General features: G+C 40.2%; 1 protein-coding gene across 1 annotated transcript in view; it reads left to right on the top strand.

The window, feature by feature from the left end:
- STX8 (syntaxin 8) overlaps positions 1-20,585 on the top strand; it is a 285,159-nt gene that overhangs the window by 176,342 nt on the left and 88,232 nt on the right. Inside the window, exon 7 of the mRNA XM_008072461.1 lies at positions 3,371-3,472. Coding sequence (XP_008070652.1) covers positions 3,371-3,472 — 102 coding nt within the window. The remainder of the gene's footprint in view (positions 1-3,370; positions 3,473-20,585) is intronic.

Genomic DNA, 20,585 nt, shown 5'->3' with positions numbered 1-20,585 from the left:
AATGAGTGTATGTTTTAGTTTTTATTTTAAGTTATTGCTGTAGAACTGTGCTGTTGAATACATGTGGCTATTTAAACTTTAATTAATTGAAATATGAGAAAATAAAAATATTTTCCTGACTGTTGTTTGAAAATGGATTGAAATAATTCAAGACTAGGAGCAGAAAGATAAGTTAGGGCATTGTTTTAGAAACACTGGCAGGTTTTGTGAGATATTAGTAACAGAGTTTAAGAGAAATGATAGAATTGAGAGATACTAGGGAGGTAGAATCAACAAGAGTGGCTAATAAATGTAATATCAGACAGAGAAGGGAGAGGGCGAAGGCCAAGTGACTCTTATGATTTCTGGTGTGGGCAAATAAATGAATGATACTATTATTGAGACAGGAAGGGGAGGCAAATTTGGGGGAAGATGAAGAGTTTAGTTTTAGAGATCTTGAGAGTCAGATGTTTGTAGGTATTTCAAGGTAGAGATCAGTAGCAGGCAGATGATTACGTGGTCCAAATTTGGAGAGCTATCTGGAACAGAAAATTTTCAGATTTTTAATTTAAGTATTGATGACGTAAAAGGTAATAAAATCACCATGGTAGTATTATAAAGTAAGGACACGAAATTCTGAGCATCACACATGTAAGAGAAGTGAAGACTCCAGAGAGATCTGGATAGATGGAAGGAAAACTAGGAGAGAGGATGTCATTGAATACAAGGGAATAGAGCGTTATGAATGAATTGCTAAGTAGCAACTAGAAATTTTCTAGGCAGTTGTTATATGGATAATATTTGACAAATTTGACTTATATCCACTTTTCTAAGGCACAGCAAAGTGTTTTGAAAATTAGTCATTACTTTTATGTTTTGAAACATAGATTCATCTGTTGCTTTTATCTTTTCTTTTCTTTTTTCTTTTTTTTTTTGAGTCAAAGTTTCACTCTGCTGCCCAGGTTGGAGTGCAATGGCATGCTCACGGCCTCCCCAGCATCAGCCTGCTGGGCTACAGCAATCCTTCCGCCTCAGCCTTCCAAGTAGCCAGAACTATAGGCTTGCGCTACCACACCCAGCTAATTTTTTTTTTTATTATAGAGATGAGGGCTCACCAAGTTGCCATGGCTGGTCTCGAACCCCTGGGTTCAGGCAGTTCTCTCACCTTGGCCTCCCGAAGAACTGGGATTAGTTTTAGAGATAAACTAATCCCAGTTCTGGGCCACTGTGCCCAGCTGCTTTTATCTTTTCATATTTATTTTATTCTGCTCACTAGGTCTTTCCTAGTGGTAGGAGACCTAAGGATAAATAAAAGTTATGCCCTATTCTTTCTGTAAAAGAAAGATGTGTAAACAAATAATTAGAATACAACTTCAAGGGTCTATAAAAAGAGATTTATAGGAAGTACTTGCAGAGGCTCAAAGCAGAAACACACAACTCTTCTGTGCATTTTAAATACTATTCTTTTTGCATGGGTTGTCCTTTTCCCACTTTTTCAACCACATGGCCTTTGAAACTCAGCTCAAATATCATTATGGAAACTAAATTTGACCTCCTTGTTTGCTTTACTTAATGCTTTAAGAAAAATGGTGACTCAGACAACTCATCTCCAAAGCAGTCACTTAAAAAAAAAGGGAGTAAGGAAAGGGAAGGAGAGAGGAAAGAGAACCAAAATTGAAAAAACAAAGCCATGCTCCGTGGCTCACCCTGTAATCCCAGCACTTTGGGAGGCTGAGGAGAGTGGCCTGACTGAGCCTGTGGGTTCGAGACAGCCTGGGCAAATTGGCGAGACCTTGTCTCTACAATAAATCAAAAATTAGCTGAGCATGGTAGTGCACGCCTGTAGTTCCGGCTACTTGGAAGGTTGAGGTGGAAGGATCTCCGGATTGCCAGAGCCCAGAAGGTCTTCACTGGGGTGGCCATGAGTCTGCCAGTGCACTCCAGCCTGGGCGATGGAGTGAGACTCCAACTCAAAACAAACAAACAAACAAACAACATCAACAACAGCAAAACCCAATACCGATATATGTCACTTAACAACAGGAATGTGTTCTGAGAAATATCATTAGGTGATTTGGTCATGCGGACATCATAGAGGGTACTTGCACGAACCTGGATGGTAGAGCCTACTACACACCTAGGCCATATGATCTAGCCTATTGCCCTTAAGCTGCAAACCTGTGCAGCATGTTTCTGTACTGAACACTGGAGACATTTGTCATACCATGGTAAGTTTTTATGTATCTAAACACATTTAAACATATAAAAGGTACAGTAAAAATGCAGTATTTTAACCTTATGGGACCACCATTGTTTATGCAGTCTCTTGTTGACTGAAATGTTATGTGGAGCATGACTGTGCATGCTCATTATAATTCAAACAATAATATAAATTCAAATAATATAGAAAAATACAAGGAAGAAGACAGTAATACAGGATCCCACCAACTACAAAAAATCGCTATTGTTAATATTAAGTTAACATCATCCACATATATCCCTATCGGTTTATAAATAGATGCACAGAAATAATTTTATGTAATCAAGATTATACTATATGTATTATTTTAAATGCTGTAAAGTACTTAATTTCACTTTTCAGAGATTAGTCTAAAAAACGATGTACTTCAGTTCACCTAAAGGATTCTTTATGAGAGATAGTAATTACCAAAAGATCCACTCAAGTTAACAAAATGATTACTTAAAACATTGAAGTTTTGGTGGATTTTAAAAGACCATGCTTTTCTATATTTTTAACTTTTCAGCAGTGGTGCTTTCAACTTCTTTTCACCTTTCCTTCCCTCTTGCGACTGCTTCTTAATTTTTCAGTTGGAATTACATTGTTACTGTTTGTATTGGTTAGATACCTTTCTGTTATCTAATCTACGTATTTGTTTATTCTCAATTCGGTACTTTAATGTTCTCATCGACATCTCTTCTGTGTGATGGTCTCTGGCTTCTCCATTAGAGCTATTTTTAATTCATCTTTGGTTGGCTAGATTTCATGTTCAAGTAGTTTTCTCAGAAGGGCGCAGACAGGCCCTGAAGACTCCTGTACTTCATTCTTCTTTCTCACTTTTATACTTTAATGACAACTTGGTTGGGCAAAAATTTCATGGGTCATGCTTTCTTTCCCCTGCACTTGTTGGCATTTTTCTTCTGTCTCCTGGAATTGTGTTAAACCAGTAATTTTTTTTTTCCTTTGGTACTACTGTTTTCCTCCTTTTCAAATCACAGTGGCTGTTTTAAAAGAATAACCATGAGTTCTGTACTTTTTCACTCCCTACACTCAAGAGATTATTACTAGAAAGAACTATCACAGCTATGACACTGTGATGTGACCCAGGGTGTTTTAGGATTATTAATTATGCATCTTTGCTTCCCTTTCTAGAGATAATTGACGACCTAGCCAACCTAGTGGAGAACACAGATGAAAAACTTCGCACTGAAACCAGGCGTGTGAACATGGTGGACAGAAAGTCAACTTCTTGTGGTAAGAGGCAGCTGTCATTAAGGCCTTGCTTCTTTCATAGCTTGCAGATTTATTCTGCTTTGAGTTTGCTGTGTTTGTCCAATTACTATGGGGATTTAGTTGTTCTAATAACAGGCAGTGCCATTTGATGAAGCATTGAAATTGCTAAAAGATGCTTAAATCTTGTTAAAATGAATGTGTGGACTTCAGAGGGTATATCAATCTTTGTTAATTTATTTTATTTTATTTTAAGTAAACTTTTCTGTATGTTTACAGAGATTAATGGTTTGGGAAATTATATAACATTATGCAGGTTGGTGGGTTTTAAAGGAAATCTTGTTTGCTTTTGTGCCTTTTTTTGTAACCACAAGCTTATTGTTGACCCCTGAGCTGCAGAGCAGTTAAGAGCTCAGTTGTGAAATCTGACTGAGTTCTAATCCTATATTTGGTGATGTAATCTTTGTCAAATCACTTTACCTCTCAATACTTTATATGTAAAATGAGGATTCATGCCAAGAAAACAATTACTTGGAGTGTTTGCTTAAAATACTGATTCCCAGGCCTTCCTCTGGAGATTCTGATTGAATAGGTATAGGGTTGAGTTCAAGAATGCTCCTTATTTAACAAATAACCCAAGCAGTTCTGATGCAGGTACTTGTTATTCTGCAGAAATTCTGGTATAGATTTTTGTAAGGTTTAAATTGTATATTGCCTGTATACTGTTCCTTGCCCAAAGGTAAATGATGATAAATGGTGGTGACAGCAGTAGTAGTCACAGTGATTATTATTTGGGGCTTCATCTCACAAATGTGCACAGTTTATAAAGCCAATATCTTATTGAAAATAGAACTATGGCCAGGCATCGTGACTTAGGCCTGTAATCCCAGCTCTTTGGGAGGCTGAGATGAGGGGATTGCCTGAACCCACGAGTTCAAGAACAGCCTGGGCAACTTGGCGAGACCTCATCTCTACAATAAATCAAACAATTAGCCGGGCATGGTAGCACACGCCTGTTGTTCTATCTACTTGGAAGGCTGAGGTGGAAGGATCATTGAAGCCCAGTGGGTCAACACTGGGGTGGCCATGAGCATGCCACTGCACTCCAGCCTGGGTGACAGAGTGAGACTCCAACTCAAAAAAAAGAAAAGAAAATGAAACTATAATAGCAATAAAAAATAAGTGATCCAAGCACATGTTTTGTCTAACTTTTTAGTCTTTTAAATAAGAATGATGTAATGGATCCCCCAATCTATCCAGTCTTAGAACCTCTGTGCAAGGTCCCCCTGAGATATGCAGCTTGAGAGGCATCACCTTCCTTGCCTGTGTTTGCTGATTAAAAGAGAAATCTAGAACAAGAGGATCAGGCCGATACAAACTCAGGAAGCTCAGGAAGTGAAAGCCTGCAGGGGCTACCTTTGACTCTCTGTCACTCACACCCTGTCCTTGCCAGCCTCAGCAGTGCCTACCCATTAGTTGCCAGCCCACTCTGTGCTTCTTCTCCTTGGTTTTGCTTTATCAGTCCTCTCACATAACTTTTGTCCACAGGGACTGTTTTCTGTGCTAGATCCTGAAGATGAGAGAGAGGAATTCACTTCCACCTCTGTCTCTTATTACCTGAGCCTTAGTTTCCTTGCAGTAGAAAAGTAGATAACCTGGTTGTGATCCAGTTGTATAGAATAGGCAAAGTTTCCTGTGCTGGCCATCTTCCCCAGCTTTCCATATTTTCATGTGAGAGGTGCCAGGGCATAGTGGTTACGACAGGGGCTCTGGACCCTGGACTCACACCCAAGCTTCATCGCTTACTAACTGTTTGACCTCTAGAAAGCTGCAATTCCCCCTGGCCTTAGTTTTCCTATCTTTGAAATGGGGATAGTAGTAGTATATACCTCAGAAGATTGTTATGAGAAATAAATGAGTTTATATAGAGAAGTGTTTGGTACATTGTATGCAGTGGGCAAGTACTCATACTAGCTATTGTTGTCATATGTTTAAAGTAGGAAGAGTTTTTTGTTGTTGTTGTTATTCTAAGTAATCATGTTGCTAGTAATTTGGGATGAACATATTCATAGACATGTTGATATGTTTTTGTATTTGCAAAATGGTAGCCCTCAGTACACATCACTCATTAAGTCATAATGAAGCAGAATGTTTTTTGTACTGCTGCCAATTTTTTATTGTATGCTATTACCAAGGCTTAGTATTTTTACCCAGAAATATTCATAATGTCTTCTGAGCTGGACTCTAAGATGTTTATTTATTTATTTCTTTGACAATAAAAGAAATTAGAGACCCTTCCCCCCAGAATTACTAAAATGTATGGTTTAAAAACTTGTATCTGGACTTTAAAATAAGTTAACTATAAATATATCTCTGCTCCACTAATATTTAATTATATATATTATCTGCAACAGAATTATGTGCAATGATTCAGAAGGGAGAAGAACAGCAATACAACAATGTTAAATAGATACTGGGGGAAAAAAAGACTCATTCTTTTAATGAATATACTTTAGAGAGAATTGTTTCTCTTTTTCTTTTGATTTTTTTCTAACATATTGTTTTTTCCATCTATATTGTATCAGTAGCCAAATAACTATACTTGAACATTTCTAGTGCCTGATACCTTTAAAGAAAATTGGTTTGCTTTTTTTTTTGAGTTGGCGTCTCACTCCTACTACCCAGGCTGGAGTGCAGTGACACGCTCATGGCTACCCCAGCATCGACCTTCTGGGCTCAGGTGATCCTTCTGCCTCAGCCTTCCAAGTAGCTGGAACTATAGGTGCGCATTACCACGCCTGGCTAAGTTTTTGATTTATTGTAGAGAAGAGGTCTCACCATGTAACCCAGGTCAGACTTGCTAGCAGTTTCCTTCTAGGTCTTTAACTGATCGGTGAACAAAAGACATGTTGTAGAATTTACTGAGGAGGTCTAGCAATTGACAAAATTAGCCTGACCTGTTCTTTAATTTTTTTTTTAAATTGTGGTAAAATAGGTACACATACTACTTACCATTTTAACTATTTTTTTAATGTGTAGCTCAGGGGCATTAAATACATTTTCATTATTGTGCAAACATCACCACTGTCTATCTCTAAAACTTTTTAAACATTAAACTGAAAGCTATCCTAAACAGTAACTCAACATCCCTCCCTCCCCCAGCCCCTAGTATCTGCTTTTTGACTTTGTGTCTCTATGAATGTGACTCTTCTAGGTACCTCCATTAAGTAGGATCATGCAACATTCATCCTTTTGTATCTGGCTTATTTTACTTAGTGTAATGTCTTCAAGGCTTATTCATGCTATAGCATGTATCAGCATTTCATTCCTTTTTTTTGAGTTGGAGTCTCACTCTGTCGCCCAGACTGGAGTGCAGTGGCCGCTCCCGGCCACCGCACCCTCGACCTGCTGGACTCCGGCGATCCTTCCACCTCAGCCTTCCAAGTAGCTGGAACTACAGGTGCGTGCTACCACGCCCGACTAATTTTTTGATTTATTGGAGAGATGAGGTCTCACCAAGTTGCCCAGGTGGATCTCAAACCCGCGGACTCAGGCAATCCACTCACCTCGGCCTCCCAAAGCACGGGATTACAGGCTGAGCCACCGAGCCCGGCCATTCCTTTTTAAGGCTGCATAATATTCCAATGTATACCACATTTTGTTTATCCATTTATCTGTCAGTGGACACCTGCTGTTTTCACTTTTTGACTATTGTGAATAATGCTGCCATAAACAATAATTCTGTACAAATGCCATTCAAGTCCTACTTTTTCTGTGTATATACCAAGAAATGGGATTGCTGGATAAAATGGGAATTCAATGTTTAAATTTTTTAGGAACTGCCAGAATAGCCTGACTTTCTGTTTTACATCCAGCCTCTAAACTCTTGGGTTCTTTCCATTTTCTTTTTTTTGTTGTTGTTGTTGTTTAAAAAAAATTCTTTTTTAATCTGATAAAACTAGAGACTTCTGTAGCCTGAGAAGGGCAGGTAAGTAGGATAGAAATTAAGTCCCTGGACCCACCCCAAATAGAAAGTATAACACGAGACCCTTCCCACATTAGACTAGGTTCCCAAAGGAGGTATACCCTTAGAGTAAAAGTGAATCAGAACTAAACTTGGGAATGTAGAGAAGGTTGCCTTGGCACTGAGCAGAATAGGAGAAGGAAATAAAAAACAAAAAAACAAAAAACGGTTCCTGGCATGCTATGGTCACAGAAAGGCCCTCGTGAATTTGCACCTTGGCCATATATACTCAAGGATGGGCCAGGAGACAACATACATTGAATTTGGTTTGAGGCAGACTCACCTATTATAGCTCCAGGTGTCTGGCAAAAAAAAAAAAAAGAAAAAGAAATGCCTCTTTGAAGGAAAGCATACTTATTATAGGTCTCTAGGGATCAACTAAAAGTAAATTTCTAAGGATAATGATCAGCATATAGTCAAAAAGATAACCTAGCACACTTGGAAATAGCACAACATGAGCAAGGACCAACAATAGACTGTAGAAATCAATCTGAACTGACTTGGAGTATTAGAATGATCAGAAATGGATTATATCAGTTATACTTTGTAAATTTAAAGAAATAAATGACAGACTTAAAATCATCTTGGGAAAATAGGAAACTAAAATCAGCAACATAGAAAATTTGAAAAGGACCAAATAAAACTTCTAGAAATAACAAATAACTGGAACTTAAAACTCAATGGACATATGTGGTACAGCAAAACAGAGAATCAACCACAGAACAGATCAGAAAAAAATAAACTATGTTCTCTTTCCATGAATGTTAACAATTTGAAGAGGATACCATAGAAATTAAATTGCAATCTTAATAAGAAAGGCATTTGCTAGGGAAAGGGTTGGCCCAAGAGCCTCAGGACATAGCAAAGAGTTAATCACTTGCTCTTCTCAAATGCAAGGTCTGATTGATCATTTTATATGTGGACACACACACATAATGAAACTGCAAGCAAGGTGTATTTTAACTATGTGGGGGGGATTAAGCCACTCATTCAAGCATAACTCGATTACTGTTCACATGGCGCTCTATTACAGTTTAACTAAGAGGGCTTGAGTGAGGTGTGGATGGCAGCCGGCACATCATCATTTTACACAAAGCAGTGCAAAAATAAGTTGTGAACCATGAAATGGCTTTTGTTTCGCTACCCTCTGCGTATCATCCTTGATGGTCTGATATATCAGTCATAGATGCTTGAGCAGTGAGAGAATTTCTAGTTATAAATACAGACCGAACTGCAAAGGGGCCACACAGGAGAATGGCCTGATGATGAATTTGTTTGTTCAGTTCTTAACAAGGGATTCAAGCACCTCTTTGTGAACCTCTTTCACTCAGAAGCCCCGGCTTTAAAATTTTTTACTGAGATCTTTGTGTGGTTTTTCCTCCCTTTTCTTCCTCCAGCCCCATTCCAATGCTAGCATCAAGTAGAAAACAATATTGTTGTTTTTTTTTCTAGCTGCTAAACACAAATTAGACTGATATTTCCCACTGGTACCTCTATGTATTTTCCGATCTGTTACTTGTATTAAGGACATTTACATAAAAGTAGGATCTTTGTAATTGCAGTTTAAATATTCAGTGTGCCTGGTCCTCATTAGAATTCAGAATAGAGCCTTGTCTGAGTCTGATGGAGGGCGCCAATTGTGAAAGATCAGACTAAGAATTCTGAATGACTCGAGTGAGGGACAGTCTTGCCTCTCAGCATATTGACTATTATGTAATGTTGTCTAAGCACTTTTTTTGTGATTTTAGCACTGTTTCAGTGATGTGGTTAGAAATCAGCCCAACTGAAGTTGCATTAACACTGACTCAAACCAGGACCATTGGATTTGCCTTCAGTTCATCAGAATGTCATCATCTTAGGGAAGTGGGGCAGGACAGTGGCTAAGAGCAGCCAGGGTGTGGTGTGGCAGTAGACAGACCTGGGGCACAATTTGGGCTCTGCCACTTAGAGAGCTGCTTGTCCTCTCTAACATTTTCCTTTGCTATAAAATGAGGACAGCAATTACTAGTACACGTGGTTGTTCTGTAGACTAAGTGAGAACAGTTAGGTGATGCAATGACTGCTACTAGTGAGTCCTCTGTAAACGCCAGCGATTTTAAAGTGTGAGTTTAGCTTTATTGCCGAGAGCCTCCTTGATAGATAAGACTCAGAGGCTCTTAACTTCTGTTCAAAGCTAGCATAGAAGGGCCTTTAAGGAAATTAGTGATGACTTGAATAAATTATGTAGCAATATTTTGGAGCTATGAAGTTAGCATCCTCATTTGGTTAGAAATGGAGTTAATTTTTTAAAACCCTGAAATTTAGAATTTTAAATTCTGAAGTCCATTATCAATCATGAAATTAGAAGATGCCACCTCTAATACATATGCTGATAGTGATGATGTTGCCTTACCTTTGTATAGCTCTTTCAGTGGAAAAAACATAAACTGTGTTTTTCCTGTTCTCTCAATCAACAACAGTCAGTACAGAAGACTTCTGTGACCTAATGTGTTGGGGCTTCTCCCAACCAACAAGCAAGCAATCAGTTCTGCAGCAGACATCAGCTGGGCATCCTCCACTTCCAATCTGACACTGTCTAATTGGAGATAACATCAGATCCCACAGGGTGAAGACTCAGTCCCACAAGACTGCCCCCCACTTTCAGGGCCAATCACAAGCCTCAGGTGGTTTTACCTGTGCTTTTTCTGACCAACTAGCTATAAGCGATTCTATGGCTCAAGTTCTAGAGTAGATCATAGAACTCAGGGAAACACTTATTTAAGTTTACCAGTTTATTATAAAGGATATTACGAAGGATACAGAAGAAGAGATGCACAGGGTGAGGTATGGGAGAAGGGGTGCAGAACTTCTTTGCCCTTTCCTGGCACTACCCTCCAGGAGACTCCAATGTTTAGCTCTCCAGAAACTCTCCATACCTTGTCCCCTTGGGCCTTTTTATGGATATCTCATTGTGTAGGCATGATTGAAGCATGAACAACCATGTAGAAATGTGATTGGACAAGAATGGTATGATCTAGTACCAGCAGGCTGAAAGGGGAAGTCCAGCAAGAACTGTCTGTTCCAAATCTTCTTGGCCTCTCTGTGCAGCATTCCTTCCTGCTGGGTGTAGAGAAGAACACCTTATAAAATGAGGTTCTTGTGACATACAATCAGATAAGGTAGGTCGGAGAATTTATGGCCAAATCCAAGACAGAAAACACAATTTCTCTCTAACCTTCTGCCCTCTTTTTACCTGCTCTTTTTTCTCTCCAAGGTAGACCTTAGAAACTAAAATATACTTGAATCGTCCCCAGCTTGGGACTTTCAGCCCCATCCCCCAACCTCTGGGTAGGAGAGTGGGGCTGAAGGTCAAGTTGCTCACCAATGGCAATAGTTTAGTTAATCATGCTTACATAATGAAACTTCCACGGGCTGGAGAGCCTCTCAGTAGCTGAAAACATGTAGGTTTGTAGAGGTTGGTGGGATCGGGGAGGACATGGAAATTCCTTGCACCCTCCTCTCATTCCTCACCCTAGCATTTCTTCATCTGTATCCTCTGTAATATCCTTTATAGTAAACGTGTTTCCCTGAGTTCTGTGAGTTGCGCCAGCAAATTAATTGAACCCAAAGCAGGGGTCGTGGGAACCCCGACTTGGAGCCAGTAGGTCAGAAGTTCCAGAGGCCCAGTCTTGCAACTGGTGTCTGAAGGGGTTGCAGTCTTGGGGACTGAGTTTTCACCTTCACCCTGTGGAATCTGATGCATCTCTGTGTAGATGATGTTGGAACTGAATTGGAAGATACCCAGTTGTGTCTCCTGAACTTGCTTGCTTGCTGGTGGATCCCCACATACTTTGGGGGTCACAGAAAGCTTCTGTGTTGATTGTTGTGTTGTTATGAGAGCAGAGAAAAAACACGGTTTGAAAGTTTTTCTGAAAGTGTTATAATATCACAACTTTAGATGTGCTTTTTTTAAATGTTAGCTTTCTAAAGCTTTATAAAACATACGTAATCAGCCGGGCACAGTGGTTCAGCCTGTAATCCCAGCACTTTGGGAGACTGAGGTGAGTGGATTGCCTGAGCCTGCGGGTTCAAGACCAGCCCAGGCAACTTGGCGGGACCTCATCTTTGCAAGAAATCAAAAATTAGCCAGACGTAGTGGCGCACGCCTGTAGTTCTGGCTGCTTGGAAGGTTGAGGCGGAAGGATCTCCTGAGCCTAGTAGGTAGACGCTGGAGTGGCCATGGGTGTACCACTGCACTCCAGCCTGGGCGACAGAGTGAGACTCCAACTTAGAAAGAAAGAAAAAAACATAGGTAAGAAACTGAGTTCTAAGTTGTCTAGTTTATTTAATAGGCCTTGGAGCTACTTTTGTCTCTCAGAGAATTACTTGTTAAACCCTACCACAAGCATAAGCAATTAATCTGGATCAAGGAAATAACTATTACAGGTTTTTTAATTTACCTAATTATTTATCAAGAATATTTCTTCTTGGCTATTGCTCTTTTACTTTTTCTCCTTTCCTTTATTATCATCCATTAAGGTAAACTAGTTACATTCCTCATTCCTCTCTTTTTTACACACATGTGTGTTTGTCTCTGTACCCCCTCTACCATTCTTAATTCAGTATTGATGGGAAAATTCAGATGCCCTGTTCTCCACCAATTTGTGTCTACCTTCAAAGTCATCTTGTCCTCATGTGTTCCCATTTATTCATTCTCTTCTTCCATACCAACACGGTTGCTGGGCATCATTCTGTGTACCAGGCACTGGACTAGGAACTGGAGCTTAAAGGTAGATAGGGCTTAGAGAACCACATGGTGTGAGTCACTCATGACTGCGGTAGTAGTGCAGATAAAGCTAAGTCAGCCTAGGGCTTGGAAGAGTGAGACTAGGAGGCAACACAGGAGTGAAAAACCGAGCCAAAATAAGCAGGGCATATACAGGGGAGACCCAAAAAACTCCAATTTTTTTTAAATTGTGTGGCCAGCCTCAGTGACTCAACCTGTAATCCCAGCACTTTGGGTGGCTGAGGCAAATGGATTGCCTGAGTCCGCTAATTTGAGACCAGCCCGGGCAACTTGGCGAGACGTCATCTCTACAATCAATCAAAAATCATCCAAGCGAGGTAGTAGCATGCACCTGTAGTTCCAGCTACTTGGAAGGCTGAGGCAGAAGGATTGTGGAAGCCCAGCAGGTCAGTGCACTCCAGTCTGGGCAACACAGAAAGACTCCAACTCAAAAAAAATAGTGTATTTATTCTTACATGTTTCTTGCTAAAATCCAGTGCCTCTTGTCAGCCCTCATTCTTTTTTAAAAAATATACATATATTTTATTTTAAAGATGTGGGGTACAATTCAGGATTAGGTATACAAGTGGGCATCATACAGGTAAAGTTTGGGCCTCCCTTTGGTCCCCACTTTGCCTGGTTTGAGATCAGGTATCCTTACTGATGTTATGTCCCCCACCCCACCCCCACCTCAGCAGCATCCCGCTATGCCAATCCTTTTCTTATAATATTATGATAAATGTTCAGGGCCTGCTTTTGAGTGAAACCCTCATTCTTGAATAGCTTCTGGCATTTGTGATCATTCTTTCTTTATTTATGACCCAGCATTACCCCAAGTTTTATCCTACCACTCTAGTTGCTTACTCCTTCCCTTCCTTTGTTTCATTTTCATTTACTGTATGCCACTATATGCCAGGAACTGAGGAAAAAAAGTCAAAGAAACTCTGGTCCCTGACTTCCATTAGATAGAGGGCTCTATCTAATGGAAGACAGCAAACTTGGGGTGATGTGATAAAGGCTTCACTAGAGGTGCACAGAGCACTGGGAGCAGCCTCTATGGGGTAACTCTTGAGCTCATTTTAGAAAGGTGAATAGAGGCCAGGTGCGGTGGCTCAAGCCTATAATCCCAGCATTTTGGGAGGCCAAGGTGAGAGGATTGCCTGAGCCCAGGGGTTCAAGACCAGCTTGGTCAACTTGGGTGAGACCTCATCTCTACAATATACAAAAAAAATTAGCCAGGCGTGGTAGTACATGCCTGTAGTTCCAGCTACGTGGAAGGATGAGATGGAAGGGTTACCTGAGCTGAGCATGTAGATGCTGGGGTAGCCATGAGCATGCCACTGCACTCCAGCCTAGGTGACAGAGTGAGACTCTGACTCAAAAAAAAAAAAAAAAAGGTGAATAGAAATATAACACAGGCAGGTAGGAGAAATTAGCATTTCAGGCAGTGGGAAATACAGATTTGAAGAAGGCACTGATAACACCAGGTTTCTCAAACAAGAAATAGTCCTGACTGACTGGAACCAAGGGTTCTTGCCTGAGAGTTATGGGAAACAAAGCTACATGGTCAGGCTGGGACCAGATCATGGGAAACCTAGGGTTCAAATTTAGTTTTCTACTGCCTTTTTTTTCCCTTCTTCTTCTTCTCCTCTCTGTTGAGGACAATACTTAAGACTTGGTCCTCTCCTCTTTTTTTCTTGACACTTTGTCTTCAAGCCACTTCATCCACTTCTTTGGATGGCTTCATGGGCATCTAACACTTCTGCATCTCAGATTCACCTGAATCCCAAGGTCTGTGTCTTCATCAGTTGCCAGTTAGTTTCTCTCAACTGCCTACAAACTCCTTTCCCCTTGCCCATGTTCTCTGTGGACTTGTCTTTATCCCAAAATAAGCATCCTCTTCCATACTTCCTATTTTTTCAGGCCCCAAACTTCCTTCATCCCTTCAGATGCCTTCAGGGACCAGGCAGGAAGCCTTCATGAATGAAGTAGGCAACTGTGGTTATCTCCAGTGGCAAACCAGAGCATGAGCAGCAGATTTTTACTGAGTGGGAATGCAAGCTGAGAATTGCCAGATCATCTGTTTATTTTTTTAAGAGAAGCCTGAAATCTGGATCTTTAAGTGAAGTCTTCCAATATTTTAGTGTTGACAATAAATTCACATTTTAAAAACTACCATGTGGGCCAAATAAAGCATGTCGCAATGTATTACTTTGGAATCTCTCTTTCACATCTTTCTGGGCAGCCCCTAGGCCCTTTGTTCCAGCTCTGAGCTCTCTCCCTTCCCTCTTCATTACTTTCCGTTCTCCCCACTGTGTTTCTGTTTCTTTGTCACATGTATGTAGCCATTGAAAATAATAATGAAATCTATTTATTGGTACACAAAAATGTATAGTATTATAACTTTGATCATATTTCTATAAACTTAGCTCACACATGTTTATTGAGCAATATTGAGTGAGAGAGTCAGAGTCTGTCACTTTGTCATCCAGGCTGGAGTGCAGTGGCAAGATCTGGGCTCACTGCAGCCTCAAATTTCTGGGCTCAAGTGACCTTTCTCTCTCAGCCTCCTGAGTAGCTGGGACTACAGGTATGCACCACCAAGGCTGGCTTCCCACAGAGTTTTAGGATATGAATGCAGCAAACATTTACCTAGCTATCAATATTACAAAAATAAATAAGATAGGTCCTTTTTCTTAAGTTGCTCTTGCCTTCTTCAATTAATTTAAAACTGCTCCTCTCCCCAAACATATCTGTCATATTTTAGAAAAATGACTTCTCCATCATGGAGATAATAGATCCTAAGTAGTGAAGCTATGTAGTGCAAAAACTTTTAGGAGGCTTGCTTCTCCAATCTAAGCGAATATTGTGATACTTTATGAATGTATTGGAATTGCTCGATATTCATTTCAGGAGCTAAAATGTGCAACTCACAGACCTTCCTTTCTCTTGGCACCCTTAAATACTCACTCCATCCTGTGCCCTGTGGTTGCTCATGAAGTTTATATAATACACGTGTGAAGTGCTTGTGGTCAGAATGTCTTTTATATGTGACCGCATCACTGTTGTCTATTTTGATTTGGAGTTTCTACTGTGGAAAAGCCTGTTTTTCTGCTAATAGCATTTGTTTGGAAAGCAGGAATAGCAGCAGTAAGTTCAAATGTTGATGCTTCAGCTTAATCCAGGCAAAATGAAGCCTTTGAGAAAAGCACTAGATTGGAAAACCTTCATTTATAATAGAAGGTGATTGATAGGGGCTGACAGCCTCAGAGCTATCACCGTGACCACCTCAGAGACCTCCACGCGCCTTATAATCTGCTAGGAGGCAGTGATTTCTGCTATCATCAAGGGGTCAGAAATGATCACAGAGTAGAGTCATTTTTGATTATTGTTTTTGCTTGGTGTGGTTTGGAAAGATAAGGTATGATTTCTAAGAGTGGTTTCTATTCTTATTGAGCAATAATTACACTGTATGGACCTTGATTGATGATATTACTGATGTACGTGTTTGTACGTGTTTTCTGATAATGTTTGCTCACCAATTAATTCATCTGCTTCCACCCACCCTATGGGACCAGCAAATACTGGTTGAACTTAAAGGTACTGTCATTAGTCCTGGGACAGGGTATGTTTTGTGTATACAAAGTGTGCTTTATCCGTATTATTTTCTGCTACTTTTGGGAGAAACAGCACCCCAATCCTGCTTAATATATTTTGCTAATTCAGCCTTCCTCCTCAGGAGTTCATCATTATACTCAAGGGTTCCCCATTTATGTAGTGATTTTTCTTTTATATTTGTAAATTGAAATGAAATGAAGAATTGGATTCTAGTTGTGACTGAAATTACCAAAGCTGGATAAGCCTGAGGGAAGGGAGGCCGAATCACCTTATTTCTTTTCACATGTAAAATTAGTGGCTTAGACTAGATGGTCTTTGAGGTTCCATCCAACTCTGTCAACCTCTTCCTGTGTCCCTTTGAAGAGAATTAAACACCACCCTACACACACACACACACACACACACACACACACACACACACACACACACACACACACACACCAGTAAATCAGATATGAGCTAAAGGTCTAGGCAAGACCATTGTTGATATTCTGTTTTCATACAGGGTGTCCAACGTCAACTTAGATAGATGGACAGGAACTTTTATCTTCAGGGTTATATAATACTGCATTGTTTGAGTTTTTTTAAACAAACATGCATAATTTTTGTTTGTTTATTTTGTTATTCATCAGAACAAAACAAGAAAGACACTTTGAAATGAGAAATAAGGAGAAAGTCGGTAGGTTATAGTATCTATTAAGTTTGCATTGTATCTCTAGGGCTACTTTTCCTTATGTGCTTAAAAATGAGCTGGTAGACATTTTTTACTTTTTGAATGAGTTTTCTAAAATTGAAGTTTTTGGTACAGATTTTAATGCCTCTCCTCCCTTAAAAATTATAACTGTAACATAAAGGTATGCATGGTTTGTAGGTTTACTAAAGTCACAGTTAATCACAAGTGGATTATCTTCTTTGTGTATTGTCTGAATGGAAATTCAAATATCAGATTACCTTCCTAACTTTCTGGTGCTTGCCACTTTGTTTAAGAGGCCACCTGCCCCCTGCCAGTTACTGGTGTGTACTCAGAAAATGAGATGGTTTTACTTTATTGTTAGCTGTGATATCCAACATTGCTTAAGAGAAACAATAACCATTATTAAATAAAACTGAATAGAAGCTAACGAAATTAAAGAGGGAGTTGTAATATTTTTAGAAATTATAATAATTAATACCTGGCTGCTTCAATTTGTAACTCTGTATAAAGCATCTCTGTTGGCCACATTTATCGTTCAGTCCATGTAAATCCCTATTCCTGCTGCTGTTCACCAAGGAGCATACTTCATGGCAGTGCCCATGTGAAAGGCAGCTCAATTACAAAATAATGCCTGCAGTCCAGAGAATCTGTCCTTGTACTTATTTAATCTAATCAAGACGCCTACCTCATGCTGCACATGTTTGAATGAAGTAGGAGGGGTTGGGTAATTTAAGGGAATGTGTGGTATTCAGAAAATAAATAGATAATTCTCTTTTGCCAAGCCCCTTGGAAATTTAGTGTCATAAACCCTAGTGTTGGCTTTTAAATAACTTGACTCCAGATGTTGTTGCATTAATAAAGATTTTTTTTTAATCAGCTCCAGGGATCCATTAATTGACTCCAACAGAATCTTACCAATGACTTGGTATTTATTTTTTGGCTTCCCTTCCCTTTCTATTTCAGAGTCAGGCAATAATGACAATTTTCAATCACTGAGCCAATGTTAAATTCCTTAGAATAATTGATTTGGGGGGTTCATTTTTAAATCACTGTTGGTTTTCTCTGCCCATGAGTCTGAACATAAAGGTCAGTATCTCTGGATAAGCAGCAAATTGATCTTTGTATTGAACTTGGGTATCAGCTGTCTGGGACCCAAACCCCCTCACATAGCAGCCACCATGGATCTCTGTTCAGTCTCACTTTCTGCTGCTCTGGAACTGACTGCTGAGCTCTGGGTGCTCAGACGTTACTGTCAGACATGTGTCTCAGTTGTCCTTGAGGGAGCACATGTCTACTGAACAGCCTCCAAATACTCTTTGACGCTTTGATCTGTGCTTGAAATAGCCTATGTCTCTCTTTCTCGGCCCTTAAAAATGGTTATTGCTTTCAAAATGACTTCTGGGTTTCTGCAAGTTATTATTTTTTTAAATAATAAATATCTTATTTTTTGCAGATATGGAATCTAAGCTTTTTGTCATTTTATTGATGTTTTGGCAGGTATAACTTCTTACCTGGAAGGAAAACTGAAAATGATCATTTAAATAATGAATAAATATTATAGTGATGGTAGCACAACAGCATGAATATACTTAATACCACTGAGCTGTACACTTAAAAGTGGTTAAAATGATAAATTTTATGTATATTTTACCACAGTTAAAAAGATTTTTAATTTTAAAAATGAATAGGCCTGTCTTGGTGGCTCAGCCTGTAATCCCAGCACTTTGGGAGACCAAGGCAAGTGGATTACCTGAGTCCGCGGTTCAAGACCAACCCGGGCAACTTGCCGAGACCTCATCTCTACAATAAAATAAAATATTGTCTGGCATGGTGGCACGCATCTGTAGTTCCGGCTGCTCGGAAGACTGAGGCAGAAGGATCGCTGGAGCCCAGAGGTCGATGCTGGGGTAGCCATGAGCATGTGTCCCACTGCACTCCAGCCTGGACGAAGGAGTGAAACTCCAACTCGAAAAAGAAAAGAAAACATAGCTTATTTAGAGAGTAAATTAGAGAAAATAGAAAGAGGAGATTCACCTCCCCAAAAGTAGGGGAGGGGGCCAAAGCCAGGAAACATGGCAACAGCCATAGCTCAAAGAGCACATGGCCAAACCAAAGTCTAGTAAGGCAATGGCCACTCTGCAGCTTACTTTTAAAAAATACCTTTTGTATCTGTGTTTTTGCCATTTGCATTACACATTTTAAAGTGCGTTGAAGAAATTAATGAATACCTGATTCGTGTAGCATAGCTACTGTTTTGCAAAATTGAAAACTGAAGCAGCCTTCTCCAACTCAGTTTCCTCTCCTTACTAAAAGGTGTTTTTGTTTTGTTTTGGGTCATCTTAGCAGTATGCAAACCATTTTTCTCATTTATGTATCAGTCAGACTTTATAGAGAGAGGACTGTTGTGTATTTAGCAACTTATTCTGGAGACTGGTGGATATCCTCTTTATGATGTCACATTAGAGTAACTTTGCCATCCTCTAGAGATGTGTACATTTATCAATAAAATGATTAAAGTCAGTTTGTATTTTTGCAATTCTAACCATAGAAGAGGCATTGTGCCCTTAGCTCCTTCTGAGAATGAGGACTTCTAGAAGCTTTTTCTGTGTGTGTGTGTTTAATCCCTAGACAGACTCAGTCAGTCAGGAGCCAATCATGAAAGAGTATACTAGATATTCCCCCCATGGGAGATTTACTACAAAGAACTTGTTACAATACTGTTAGAAGGACTGAGAGGATGAAAAGGGGACGGTGAAGTAATCCAGAAATTAGTTGCTGTGTGAAGCAGCTGCCACCGTTAGGCCTAGGAGAATAAAGGTACCAAAGTGGTGCTGCAAAACCCAGGAGTGCACACACTGCCGCACTCTTGGAATTGCTACTCAGTCAGTGCTAAGATGGGCGTCTGTGCTGGTGCAGAGGCAGAACTGCCTTGTTGGTTCTGGAACTACCAAAGATCGGCTACCGCTGCTGCTGCTGGGATCACTGAGGAAATGTAACACTTGCAGACACTGCTAGAAGAAGATGGGGAAAGACAGAGAAAGAACAGCTTCACCCCTCTGCCTGCTTTCCAAATCTTGCCAGTGTCTTATATTGGCAGAAACTAATAGGAAGCCAACTGGAAAGGGAGCCTAGGAAAGTAATTTGCAGACCCCAAACCCCAACATGACTGAGCAGGGTAGCGAAGGGCAGATGTGGAGTTGAGAGACAACAGGTAGTACCTAGCACATAGGCGCCTTACATGGAGACCATTGAGATGCACTGCCTATATTTCATTGAAAATCATTTGAGTGACTGGGCATGGTGGCTTAAGCCTGTAATACCAGCACTTTGGAAGGTGAGAGGATTGCCTGAGCCCACAGGTTTGAGAATAGCCTGGCAACTTGATGAGACCTCGTCTCTACAATAAATTGGAAAATTAGCCCGGCATGGTAGCACTCATCTAATTCTGGCTACTCAGAAGGCTGAGGCGGAAGGATCACTGGAGCCCAGGAGGTCAACGCTGGGGTGGCCGTGAGTATGCCACTACACTCCAACCTGGGCGATGGAGTGAGACTCCAACTCAAGAAAAAAAGAAAAGAAAATCATCAGCTATTTTCCCAGCCTTTGACATCTTTTTCAGAATTATTAGGTTTTTCATGGACCTGTAGAACTGAAAAAGGTTTATATGTATTCTAAAAGGACCATTTGGTTAGAGCCATTCTTTTTTTTTTTTTTTTGAGTCAGAAACTCACTCTGTCACCCAGACTGAAATGCACATGCTCACGGCCACATCAGCATTGACCTGCTGAGCTCAGGTGATCCTTTCACCTCAGCCTTCCAAGTAGCTGGAGCTACAGGCACACATTACCATGCCTGGCTAAATTTTTTTTATGTATTGTAGAGACGAGGTCTCACCAAGTTGCCCAAGCTGGTCTTGAATCCCTGGGCTCAGGCAATCCTCTCGCCTCGGCCTCCCAAAGTGCTGGGATTTCAGGCCTGAGCTACCACACTGGCCCAGTTAGAGTCATTCTTAAAGTTAGCCAGGCAATACAAACTT

The sequence above is a fragment of the Carlito syrichta genome, unplaced genomic scaffold (genome assembly GCF_000164805.1).
Source record: "Carlito syrichta isolate Samal-C Ts95f unplaced genomic scaffold, Tarsius_syrichta-2.0.1 Scaffold315198, whole genome shotgun sequence".
In the NCBI taxonomy this organism is placed as follows: domain Eukaryota; kingdom Metazoa; phylum Chordata; class Mammalia; order Primates; family Tarsiidae; genus Carlito; species Carlito syrichta.
This window is presented reverse-complemented; position numbering and strand designations above follow the sequence as displayed.